General features: G+C 44.8%; 1 protein-coding gene across 1 annotated transcript in view; it reads left to right on the top strand.

Moving 5' to 3' along the window:
• Positions 1-5,983: 5,983 nt before the first annotated feature.
• Positions 5,984-13,562, top strand: part of LOC126163184 (ATP-binding cassette sub-family C member 4-like) — a 293,006-nt gene continuing 285,427 nt past the window's right edge. Inside the window, exon 1 of the mRNA XM_049920135.1 lies at positions 5,984-6,066. Coding sequence (XP_049776092.1) covers positions 5,990-6,066 — 77 coding nt within the window. The 5' untranslated portion in view covers positions 5,984-5,989. The remainder of the gene's footprint in view (positions 6,067-13,562) is intronic.

Below are 13,562 nucleotides of genomic sequence, written 5' to 3'. Positions count from 1 at the left end.
GTGGCCTTCAAATCTCAGTGGCCATGAAGATACGCAGGGCATATTCAGCTGTTCTAGGGTAGCATTGTTTGACTGTATTTTTTTGAACGTCTGTCTGCTAGTGTTACTTCATTGTCCATCAAAACTTTTGCACCTTGTAGAGGTGGGTGACGGAAGCGCAGTCTGCACGCACGTCCCCGTGTGCAGGGGGACGGGGATTACCGGCTAGTGTTAAGCAGCCTGTTTGCATGTTGGCAGCGCTGTAGACTGTGTTAATGGTGCTAACAGGGCTCTGCGCCCTCGGCAAGAGATTCTGTGGTCGGGCGGACTAGCAGTTAGCGAGTGGATAGGGAAGTGTATGGACATGATATTCTTGGTGGAGACTGTGTTTGTAGGACATGCATTGTAAAGTGACGGAAGGAAATATATGATGATGTATCTGTGATTGGTAATGTTTGAGCAGTGAAATTATTGACAACCATACAATTTTTGGAACTGGATGTCACATGAATAAGGTAAAATTTTCTAAATACATTGTTTGCTCTTCAACTAAATCTTTCTTTTGTTAACCATATGCCTCCTAGTAGTTAGTATCTATAGTAGTTAGAATATTTTTATTTAGCTAGTTGTAGTTTCTGCTTACTGTAATTGCTGTAGTTCGTGTAGTGAAGATTTTCTGTGAGGTAAGTGACTTATGAAATAAAAATGGGGTTTCCACTATCAGCATTCGTGACTGAAATGAGTTTAGGCAATTAACATCGTTGGAGGTAGTTTCATACGAGGGTCGGGACGTACATAGTAGCAACTATTTATTCACAAGCGATACAAAAGAGGTATATGTTTTCACCTGTTACTGTCCTTCAAAGTAGTCACCAGTGTTGCGTAGAACCCGTTGTCAGCGATGTGGAAGGCGTAGTATACCGTTAGCAGAGCCTGTTCTGTTGATGGTGCGAATGGAGCTGTCTAAAGCTGTGGTGATCCTCGTGTACGACTGTGATGGTGTCATCCTAACGCATTGCGTTCCTCCACGGCAGACCGTCAAGCACAGTATTACTGTTCGTTTTTGGAGCATCACCTGCGACCAGCTTTGCGGAAGAAGCGGCGACACTTTCTACGCAACCCACCCATCATTTTGCGCGACAACGCGCGGGCGCACACAGCGCAAGCTGTAGCTGCTCTGTCCGGTCGATGGGACTGGGAAGTACTGTACCATCCACCATACTCCCCGAGCTTAAGTCCTTGTGACTTTGATGTGATTCCGAAGATGGAGGAAACACTTCGTGGCATTCGCTTCAGAACTGTTCCAGAGATTCCACACGCAGTAGACCGGTCCATTCGCACCATCAACAGAACAGGCTCTGCTAACGGTATACTACGCCTTCCACATCGCTGACAACGGGTTCTACACAACGCTGGTGACTACTCTGAAAGACAGTAACAGGTAGTAGTAGTAGTAGTAGTAGTAGTAGTAGTAGCTTTATTCATCTGTAGATCTCTTTTTACAAGGATATAGAACATGTCAACGTGTTTACAAATTTAGATTAATTTAAAATAAGCTAATTGGTATACACATATATTTACAGACTTCTAGTTAGAGACGATCATTAGATTTACTGCTGGTATACAATACTTTTTTTTACAAATAACTTAGTAAACAATGTAATGCCACACTGTTCACTCATATCTCACTATCAGTCACTGCACACACTATACAAACATTGTTTCATAACACTTCACTCACTACAAACACACACACACACACACACACACACACACACACACACACACACACACACACACAAACACTGGTTATCTCTGAGCCATTTTCTGTGCTGCAACTTCCCATTTGCTATCCTGAAAAACTGAGTCAGCATCGCTACATAATGAGTGAGAAGCTGAGCTCAGAAGGAAGGGGTAAGTATTTCTAGAAAGGAAAAAAGAAGGAAAAAGTCATAAAGTGAAGGTGTTATGTGGAATGTTGGATATTTTATAATCATTATTATTATTATTTACTTGTATAAAATTTTTTACCAAACCCCCACTCTGTTTTAGCTACGTAATCCTTCAATGTATGAAATGTATTGCATAACAGGTACTTTTTAGCTGCCTTTTTAAATAAGTTTATTTTTGCAATTTCTTTAATTCCTTTTGGTAATTTATTTTACAGTTATATTCCTTGGTAGAAAATGCTGTTTTGAGTTTTATGTTTATTTTTTTCTTGATAAATGTAAGTTGAGTCTATCTCTTGTTGCACGTTCATGGACAGAGCTGTTTGTGCAGTAATTACCAATGTTATTTTTGATGTGTACAACTGACTGGTAAATGTGTTCACATGGAGCAGTTAAAATCCCCAGGGTTTTGAACAGATCTTTACAATGAGCTTGAGTAGTATTTTTGGTTATTATTCTTGTGGCTCTTTCCTGGAGTTTGAAAACTGTGTTCTTAATTTGCGCATTTGTTCCCCAAAAAAGAATGCCATAGCTAAGAATTGAGTGTACATATGAATAATATGCAACTAAAAAACACCGCATGTTACACACTGATGATAGGATTCTAAGGGCATAGCATGTTGATGACATTCTGTTTGCAAGTACCTTTGTGTGTTCACACCACTTCAACTGAGAATCAATATTCATTCCTAGAAATTTTGCATTTGTTACACAGTCTATAGAAGTGCCATCTACATTTAATTTAACATTGACATTTTTCCTCTTCAAACTGAAATTAATGGCATTAGTTTTCTTTATGTTCAGTGTCACTTTATTACTTATTGACCAATCATAAACTTCTTTGAGAGTTTCATTTGCTTTCTCGGCAAGAAGTTCTCGTTTTCTCAGTGACTGTAATTTTGCTGTCATCAGCGAAGAGGATTTTTTCACCATGAATAACACTACTGGGAAAGTCACTGATGTACACTCCTGGAAATTGAAATAAGAACACCGTGAATTCATTGTCCCAGGAAGGGGAAACTTTATTGACACATTCCTGGGGTCAGATACATCACATGATCACACTGACAGAACCACAGGCACATAGACACAGGCAACAGAGCATGCACAATGTCGGCACTAGTACAGTGTATATCCACCTTTCGCAGCAATGCAGGCTGCTATTCTCCCATGGAGACGATCGTAGAGATGCTGGATGTAGTCCTGTGGAATGGCTTGCCATGCCATTTCCACCTGGCGCCTCAGTTGGACCAGCGTTCGTGCTGGGCGTGCAGACCGCGTGAGACGACGCTTCATCCAGTCCCAAACATGGTCAATGGGGGACAGATCTGGAGATCTTGCTGGCCAGGGTAGTTGACTTACACCTTCTAGAGCACGTTGGGTGGCACGGGATACATGCGGACGTGCATTGTCCTGTTGGAACAGCAAGTTCCCTTGCCGGTCTAGGAATGGTAGAACGATGGGTTCGATGACGGTTTGGATGTACCGTGCACTATTCAGTGTCCCCTCGACGATCACCAGTGGTGTACGGCCAGTGTAGGAGATCGCTCCCCACACCATGATGCCGGGTGTTGGCCCTGTGTGCCTCGGTCGTATGCAGTCCTGATTGTGGCGCTCACCTGCACGGCGCCAAACACGCATACGACCATCATTGGCACCAAGGCAGAAGCGACTCTCATCGCTGAAGACGACACGTCTCCATTCGTCCCTCCATTCACGCCTGTCGCGACACCACTGGAGGCGGGCTGCACGATGTTGAGGCGTGAGCGGAAGACGGCCTAACGGTGTGCGGGACCGTAGCCCAGCTTCATGGAGACGGTTGCGAATGGTCCTCGCCGATACCCCAGGAGCAACAGTGTCCCTAATTTGCTGGGAAGTGGCGGTGCGGTCCCCTACGGCACTGCGTAGGATCCTACGGTCTTGGCGTGCATCCGTGCGTCGCTGCCGTCCGGTCCCAGGTCGACGGGCACGTGCACCTTCCGCCGACCACTGGCGACAACATCGATGTACTGTGGAGACCTCACGCCCCACGTGTTGAGCAATTCGGCGGTACGTCCACCCGGCCTCCCGCATGCCCACTATACGCCCTCGCTCAAAGTCCGTCAACTGCACATACGGTTCACGTCCACGCTGTCGCGGCATGCTACCAGTGTTAAAGACTGCGATGGAGCTCCGTATGCCACGGCAAACTGGCTGACACTGACGGCGGCGGTGCACAAATGCTGCGCAGCTAGCGCCATTCGACGGCCAACACCGCGGTTCCTGGTGTGTCCGCTGTGCCGTGCGTGTGATCATTGCTTGTACAGCCCTCTCGCAGTGTCCGGAGCAAGTATGGTGGGTCTGACACACCGGTGTCAATGTGTTCTTTTTTCCATTTCCAGGAGTGTATATCAGGAACAGTATTGGTCCTAATATGCTGCCTTGTGGAACCCCTATGTTAATGTATTTTGATTCTGATAAGTGTTTTACTAAATGTTTAGATCTATTTGAAATATGTGTTATCTCTACTCTGTGTACCCTATCTGTTAGGTATGATCTAAACCAGTCATTAGCTACCCCTCTTATTTCTAATGCTTCTAATTTATTTAATAGAATCTTGTGGTCGACTGTATCAAACGCCTTAGAAAGATCCAAAAATATGCCTGTGACACACTCATCTTTATCAAGAGCATCAAGTACAACTTAAGTGAATTCTACTACGGCTCACTCCGTATTGTTGCCACTACAGAAACCAAACTGTGATTCACTTAAAAGATTGTGTTTATTCAGGTAATTCATTAATCTGTCTTTCATAACTGCTTCTATTATTTCTGAGAATGGTGACAGCAGGGAAATGGGCCGATAATTTTCTTTGTCTTCTGCATTACCTTTCTTAAGCAAAGGTACAACTCTTGTCTGTTTTAACTGCTCTGTAAATGTCCCTGATCTGAAGGATTCATTTATTATATTTGTTAAGGGGCCCTGCATAAGACCTATGCATTGTTCAGTATACGCATTGGAACTTCATCTAAGCCTACTGACTTTTTATTTTTTAGTTTTTGAATTGTTTTACTGACTTTATTCTCTGTGGCTGGAAGTAACAATATTGTATTTAGTGCAACATTATTTCCAGGTGTTATATTTGTTTGGGGGAATTTTTGCTGTAACTTCTCTGAAAACATGTAACTCTTTTGTATCGGTTGTGAACAAATAGTTGCCACTATTTAAGTTCCAACCCTAGCATTTCTTTAATTTCACATTTTTTGTTAGGTTTTCTTGCAATTCAGGGCCATTCATTTGTGTTAGTTATTGGAAGTCATGTTTTCACTGTATAGCAGTCAGATTGCGTTGGGATCGTATATTGTGAGTAATAAATGAATAGGTGAAGTTTGAGTTGTCTTTGTGTTTAAATGATGAAAATAACTAAAGAGTTAGTTTCATCATTTCTGTAAGATTCCGCTATAGTGTCAAGTCACTACACCATGGACCTCTCGTAACGAAACAAATGTTGTATTATGGAAGGACATCCATATGTTGTCATCGAAACCAGAAACTCCTTGGAGAGTGTGGGGGTACTTGGGGTACAGGATGGGGTAGTAGAAGCATGAGGAGGAGAAAGAGGAAGTATGGGGCGAAGGCGCGGAGTCGGTGGGTAAGATGGAAATGCAAGGAGAAAATTGGGATGCGAAGCCGAGTCAGTTATTAGCTGATCCCATGCGGCATTCGGACACAGAAAATCTGAAGCGAGATTATCAGGCTGAAACTCGCCAGTTCACCCTCAACTCAAGTATCGAGTGTTGTGACATCTACAAAGTTAATTCTCTGGATTGCGTGAATGATGTTCTCACTTTCTCTGCAGGATGTCACTTCGACAGGCGCCGCATCTGCAGTGCGATAGCGACGTGACAGATAAGGAACCCTGTTATTAGCAGTTTGTCACCGGTGAGAGACCGTGGAGGGGGATAGGGCCTCCCACCCCGACCGCCGATGTTATACAGCGTGCGTGCAGCCAGGTCGAGTAGGTATCGCGTATCGACGATCCGCAGCAGCTCGGCGACCACGAGAGGACACGGGGGTGCGCCATGGACACCTCATCCAAGAGCAGGGCCAACCCCAACCCGCGTGCCACAGCCAACCCCGTCTCGGTGCTCTTCTTTTGGTATGTACCTGCCGTTTCACGGTCCACACTTGTTTACTTCGGGCAACGACTCGCAGTTGTTGGCTATAACGAATGGAAGTAAAATAAACCGAAGGACAGCTGTAATTGGTGATTTCTTTATTGTCACAACCGGTTTCGCTGCATTAAAACAGCATTGTCAGGTGAAAACAGTGTCATATGAGTGCACCGGGACGACCCCATGGTTCGTAGTCAAAAACCAAATCCCTGAGGCCGGTCGGTGTGGCCGTGCCGTTCTAGGCGCTTCAGTCTGGAACCGCGCGACCGCTACGGTCGCATGTTCGAATCCTACCTCGGGCTTGGATGTGTGTGATGTCCTTAGGTTAGTTACGTTTAAGTAGTTCTAAGTTCTAGGGGACTGATGACCTCTGAAGTCCCATAGTGCTCAGAGCCGTTTTGAACCAAACCCCTGAAGAGGGGAAGTCGTGAAAATAAATAAAACAGAACATCGGAAAGCCATTATTTTGACGACTTCTCCTCTTCAGAGGTTTGATTTTTGACTACGAGCTCGGCGTGCTAATGTGACACTATTTTCATCTGAGGATGCTGTTTTAACGCAGCGAAGTCGGTTTCGACAATGAAGAAATCACCAATTACTGCTGCCTTGCGGTTTATTTTACTAACTTTCATTATGAAGTTTAACCGCTGTGACTGCCCGCATTACAAAGTTCTATGTTGATTATAATATATAGTGCTCCTGGGTTATGAAGAAATATCAAGAAATAGAAGCTCTGAGATAAGTAACCAATGCTGTGCTACCAGTTAAGTGAATGCACGTATTCAGTGGTATAGTGTGCCTGTTGTGGGTCACGTTACATCGTGTTCACAGCAAAGTGCGAGAACAAGGGAACGGTAGAATATAAAACTCAGCACGCAGTGAATCTAATCCCGTCGAAGCGTCTGCGTTAGGAAATTAACGGATGGCGTTAGTGGGGGTTCTAATGATTATAAGCTGTATATTGCTCCTACACGAATTGAGATACCGAAAATTTCTTCAAGTAGCAGTATTAAGACCGGTTACAAAATGGTTCAAATGGCTCTGAGCACTATGGGACTTAACATCTATGGTCATCAGTCCCCTAGAACTTAGAACTACTTAAACCTAACTAACCTAAGGACAAAACACAACACCCAGTCATCACGAGGCAGAGGAAATCCCTGACCCCGCTGGGAATCGAAAAAGACCGGTTACACCTTTAATGAAAAGACACCGCAATTAAGCTTCTACACTCATCTAGACGTTTTGAATGAAGTCAGTCCGCTTTAGGCTGTAAAAATATTCTTTACCACGATCGCAGTTTTGACACATGGTCATTATCAAGCACTGTGGGATATTGCAACCCACTTAATAACATAAATATGTGACATGCTAGAACATAGTTCTCAGTAGTGTAACAGAAAATGCACGTGGTGGTGTAACTTTTTCGCCGTTCCGTTCACCATGAGTGCACACGTTAGAAAGCTGGTGAAATAATAGTAAATATGATAAACACAAGTCAAAATCTCGTTCGGCAAGCGTGGTGGACGGATCACATTCAATATATCTGCTGTTATTTCATCGGCTTTCTAACGTGTGCAATGGTGTTGCATTTGCTTTTACACTGCAGAGAGCAATGTTCCAGCATCTCACAGCTTTATGTTACTGACTGGGTTGCAACATCCTAAAACGCTTGATAATGACCATGTGTCGAAATTGGAATTGCGGTGAATAATATTTCAACGGCCTAAAGCGAAATTACTTCATTCAAAAATCTGACGAAGACTGTGGACTCATTCCTCATCAAAATTCGTACAGACTTATAATCGTGAGCGTCTGCAAAAATTTTCCCAAGAGGGGGCAAGTATTAAAAAAAATGGTTCAAATGGTTCTAAGCACCATGGGACTTAACATCTGAGGTCATCAGTCCCCTAGACTTAGAACTACTTAAACCTAACTAAACTAAGGACATCACACACATCCATGCCCAAGGCAGGATTCGAACCTGCGACCGTAGCAGTCCCGCGTTTCCAAACTGAAGCGCCTAGAACCGCTAGGCCAAAGCGGCCGGCCCTAGATTCAAAACTTGCTCCTTTTGATATAACTGTGTCGGTGAGTTTGTAAACATTGTCCACAAGTAATAAATTTGACAAGAAGCATACAGATCAAAAGATTGATAGTTTTCTATTTAGTACTTTTAAGGTATCGTTTTGGCACCTAAACGGTGATGGTATTTCAATAGTGCACGCAAATTTCATATTTCCATGTTAGTAATAGGAATTTGGACGGTACTTTTTTTGAGTCTACGATATGAAATTACATCTTCACATTATTAAGTCCAGGTTATCAACACCCACAATGACGCGTTCAAAGCTGAGCGGGATAGCTGTTCGGTGTCAGGCGCCTTGTCACGGTTCGCTCTGCTGCCCCCCGTCAGAGGTTTGAGTCCTCCCTCGGCCATGAGTGTGTGTGTGTTGTCCATAGCGCCAGTTAGTTTAAGTCAGATTAAGCGGTGTGTAAGCCTAGGGACCGATGACCTCAGCACTTTAGTCCCATAGGAACTAACCACAAATTTCCAAATTTTCACGTTTGTAATCCTCGACGTGGAGAAATAGTGTATAAGCTTCAGAAAAAGCTTATTCAACTGTGATGTCATCTATAACACTTCGTTTGCTTAAAAAACTTCGCGTCTACTCACATTACTCGGTTTGTTGCATTACCTCCTTGATTTATACTTTTTAGTATCGATTGACATAACTGCAATTGAACAAAATGTGCTATGATAGCGACATTTTTTGGGTCCGTTAGGTAAAGTATAGCCCAGGGCCAATGACGACTAAATGAATGTGGGAAACCTCACAAAAGCATTCTCAAATTGGCTGGTATTATCAAATCAGCCCCTTCGCAAAGACTACCAGTACTTTTAAAAAAATTTTTGAACGATGCGATGAAGCCTTACGTGTAGGAGAACAAATTTGTTTTGTTAATTACCCCTGGCGAGGACAGACAACTCCACTATTATACGACGAAATTTTGCTAGATGAAGAAAGACTGCCATCGTGCAGTATTGAAGTGATTACCCCGAAATGCTCTCCGCTAGTGCAACCCTGCAATGTCTGTTTTTATCGTCAGGTAAAGAAGCTGATCAGAAACTTTCAAAACTGCTCTCGTATCTCACAGGAAATCCACATCCGGAGTGGACTGCATGAAAACACACTCCATTCTTCGTGAGCAGCTGTTCTCGCCAATATCTGGCGAAGTGGTGCGTTTCGAGTGGTTTTCTGTCGAACTGTGCGATGAGAGAGCACCTTTCATGAATGTAGATCTAGTCTGCTTTTCTCTAGACGCTTTCAAACAACCGTGTAGTTGTAAGAATGCTGCATTTATAACGTGTGCAAGATGCCGAAAAAATTATTGCTTTCCCTGTTTTCACAATGAACACCGCGCCAGCACGTGTGAATCAGCAACTGTAAAATGATAAAGGCACCTAATTTAGGAATGAAATTACACAATTTCAGAGACTTTACTGGCCTCATACATATATATATATATATATATCTCGGGTGATCAAAAAGTCAGTATAAATTTGAAAACTTAATAAAACACGGAATAATGTAGATAGAGAGGTAAAAATTGACACACATGCTTGGAATGACATGGGGTTTTATTAGAACCCAAGAAAAAAAACACCCCATATTGCTAGACGCGTGAAAGATCTCTTGCGCGCGTCGTTTGGTGATGATCGTGTGCTCAGCCGCCACTTTCCTCATGCTTGGCCTCCCAGGTCCCCAGACCTCAGTCCGTGCGATTATTGGCTTTGGGGTTACCTGAAGTGGCAAGTGTATCGTGATCGACCGACATCTCTAGGGATGCTGAAAGACAACATCCGACGCCAATGCCTCATCATAACTCCGGACACGCTTTACAGTGCTGTTCGCAACATTAATTCCTCCACTACAGCTATTGTTGAGCAATGATGGTGGACATATTGAGCATTTCCTGTAAAGAACATATCTTTGCTTTGTCTTACTTTGTTATGCTAATTATTGCTATTCTCATAAGATGAAGCGCCATCTGTCGGACATGTTTTGAACGTTTGTATTTTTTTGGTTGTAATAAAACCCCATGTCATTCCAAGCATGGGTGTCAATTTGTACCTCTCTATCTACATTATTCCGTGATTTATTCATTTTTCAAATTTATACTGACTTTTTGATCACCCAGTATATATATATATATATATATATATATATATATATATATATATATATATATATATATATATATGGTGGACATATTGAGCATTTCCTGTAAAGAAGATCATCTTTGCTTTGTCTTACTTTGAACCCCATGTCATTCTAAGTATCTGTGTCAATTTGTACCTCTCTATCTACATTATATATATATATACACTCCTGGAAATGGAAAAAAGAACACATTGACACCGGTGTGTCAGACCCACCATACTTGCTCCGGACACTGCGAGAGGGCTGTACAAGCAATGATCACACGCACGGCACAGCGGACACACCAGGAACCGCGGTGTTGGCCGTCGAATGGCGCTAGCTGCGCAGCATTTGTGCACCGCCGCCGTCAGTGTCAGCCAGTTTGCCGTGGCATACGGAGCTCCATCGCAATCTTTAACACTGGTAGCATGCCGCGACAGCGTGGACGTGAACCGTATGTGCAGTTGACGGACTTTGAGCGAGGGCGTATAGTGGGCATGCGGGAGGCCAGGTGGACGTACCGCCGAATTGCTCAACACGTGGGGCGTGAGGTCTCCACAGTGCATCGATGTTGTCGCCAGTGGTCGGCGGAAGGTGCACGTGCCCGTCGACCTGGGACCGGACCGCAGCGACGCACGGATGCACGCCAAGACCGTAGGATCAAAAAAAATGGTTCAAATGGCTCTGAGCACTATGGGACTTAACATCTGTGGTCATCAGTCCCCTAGAACTTAGAACTACTTAAACCTAACTAACCTAAGAACAGCACACAACACCCAGCCATCACGAGGCAGAGAAAATCCCTGACCCCGCCGGGAATCGAACCCGGGAACCCGGGCGTGGGAAGCGAGAACGCTACCGCACGACCACGAGATGCGGGCAGACCGTAGGATCCTACGCAGTGCCGTAGGGGACCGCACCGCCACTTCCCAGCAAATTAGGGACACTGTTGCTCCTGGGGTATCGGCGAGGACCATTCGCAACCGTCTCCATGAAGCTGGGCTACGGTCCCGCACACCGTTAGGCCGTCTTCCGCTCACGCCCCAACATCGTGCAGCCCGCCTCCAGTGGTGTCGCGACAGGCGTGAATGGAGGGACGAATGGAGACGTGTCGTCTTCAGCGATGAGAGTCGCTTCTGCCTTGGTGCCAATGATGGTCGTATGCGTGTTTGGCGCCGTGCAGGTGAGCGCCACAATCAGGACTGCATACGACCGAGGCACACAGGGCCAACACCCGGCATCATGGTGTGGGGAGCGGTCTCCTACACTGGCCGTACACCACTGGTGATCGTCGAGGGGACACTGAATAGTGCACGGTACATCCAAACCGTCATCGAACCCATCGTTCTACCATTCCTAGACCGGCAAGGGAACTTGCTGTTCCAACAGGACAATGCACGTCCGCATGTATCCCGTGCCACCCAACGTGCTCTAGAAGGTGTAAGTCAACTACCCTGGCCAGAAAGATCTCCGGATCTGTCCCCCATTGCGCATGTTTGGGACTGGATGAAGCGTCGTCTCACGCGATCTGCACGTCCAGCACGAACGCTGGTCCAACTGAGGCGCCAGGTGGAAATGGCATGGCAAGCCGTTCCACAGGACTACATCCAGCATCTCTACGATCGTCTCCATGGGAGAATAGCAGCCTGCATTGCTGCAAAAGGTGGATATACACTGTACTAGTGCCGACATTGTGCATGCTCTGTTGCCTGTGTCTATGTGCCTGTGGTTCTGTCAGTGTGATCATGTGATGTATCTGACCCCAGGAATGTGTCAATAAAGTTTCCCCTTCCTGGGACAATGGATTCACGGTGTTCTTATTTCAACTTCCAGGAGTGTATATATACAGGGTGTTTCAAAAATGACCGGTATATTTGAAACGGCAATAAAAACTAAACGAGCAGCGATAGAAATACACCGTTTGTTGCAATATGCTTGGGACAACAGTACATTTTCAGGCACACAAACTTTCGAAATTACAGTAGTTACAATTTTCAACAACAGATGGCGCTGAGGTCTGGGAAACTCTATAGTACGATATTTTCCACATATCCACCATGCGTAGCAATAATATGGCGTAGTCTCTGAATGAAATTACCCGAAACCTTTGACAACGTGTCTGGCGGAATGGCTTCACATGCAGATGAGATGTACTGCTTCAGCTGTTCAATTGTTTCTGGATTCTGGCGGTACACCTGGTCTTTCAAGTGTCCCCACGGAAAGAAGTCGCAGGGGTTCATGTCTGGCGAATAGGGAGGCCAATCCACGCCGCCTCCTGTATGTTTCGGATAGCCCAAAGCAATCACATGGTCATCGAAATATTCATTCAGGAAATTAAAGACGTCGGCCGTGCGATGTGGCCGGGCACCATCCTGCATAAACCACGAGGTGTTCGCAGTGTCGTCTAAGGCAGTTTGTACCGCCACAAATTCACGAAGAATGTCCAGATAGCGTGATGCAGTAATCGTTTCGGATCTGAAAAATGGGCCAATGATTCCTTTGGAAGAAATGGCGGCCCAGACCAGTACTTTTTGAGGATGCAGGGACATTGGGACTGCAACATGGGGCTTTTCGGTTCCCCATATGCGCCAGTTCTGTTTATTGACGAAGCCGTCCAGGTAAAAATAAGCTTCGTCAGTAAACCAAATGCTGCCCACATGCATATCGCCGTCATCAATCCTGTGCACTATATCGTTAGCGAATGTCTCTCGTGCAGCAATGGTAGCGGCGCTGAGGGGTTGCCGCGTTTGAATTTTGTACGGATAGAGGTGTAAACTCTGGCGCACGAGACGATACGTGGACGTTGGCGTCATTTGGACCGCAGCTGCAACACGGCGAACGGAAACCCGAGGCCGCTGTCGGATCACCTGCTGCACTAGCTGCGCGTTGCCCTCTGTGGTTGCCGTATGCGGTCGCCCTACCTTTCCAGCACGTTCATCCGTCACGTTCCCAGTCCGTTGAAATTTTTCAAACAGATCCTTTATTGTATCGCTTTTCGGTCCTTTGGTTACATTAAACCTCCGTTGAAAACTTCGCCTGAAAATGTACTGTTGTCCCAAGCATATTGCAACAAACGGTGTATTTCTATCGCTGCTCGTTTAGTTTTTATTGCCGTTTCAAATATACCGGTCATTTTTGAAACACCCTGTATATATATATATATATATATATATATATATATATATATATATATATATATATATATATATATATATATATATATATACAACGTGTCCCAGCTATCTTGTCCACCCAAAATATCACTGGAACAATAA

The sequence above is a fragment of the Schistocerca cancellata genome, chromosome 2 (genome assembly GCF_023864275.1).
Source record: "Schistocerca cancellata isolate TAMUIC-IGC-003103 chromosome 2, iqSchCanc2.1, whole genome shotgun sequence".
Taxonomy (NCBI): Eukaryota; Metazoa; Arthropoda; class Insecta; order Orthoptera; family Acrididae; genus Schistocerca; species Schistocerca cancellata.
The sequence above is the reverse complement of the archived record's forward strand: the minus strand, read 5'-3'. Positions and strand labels throughout refer to the sequence as shown.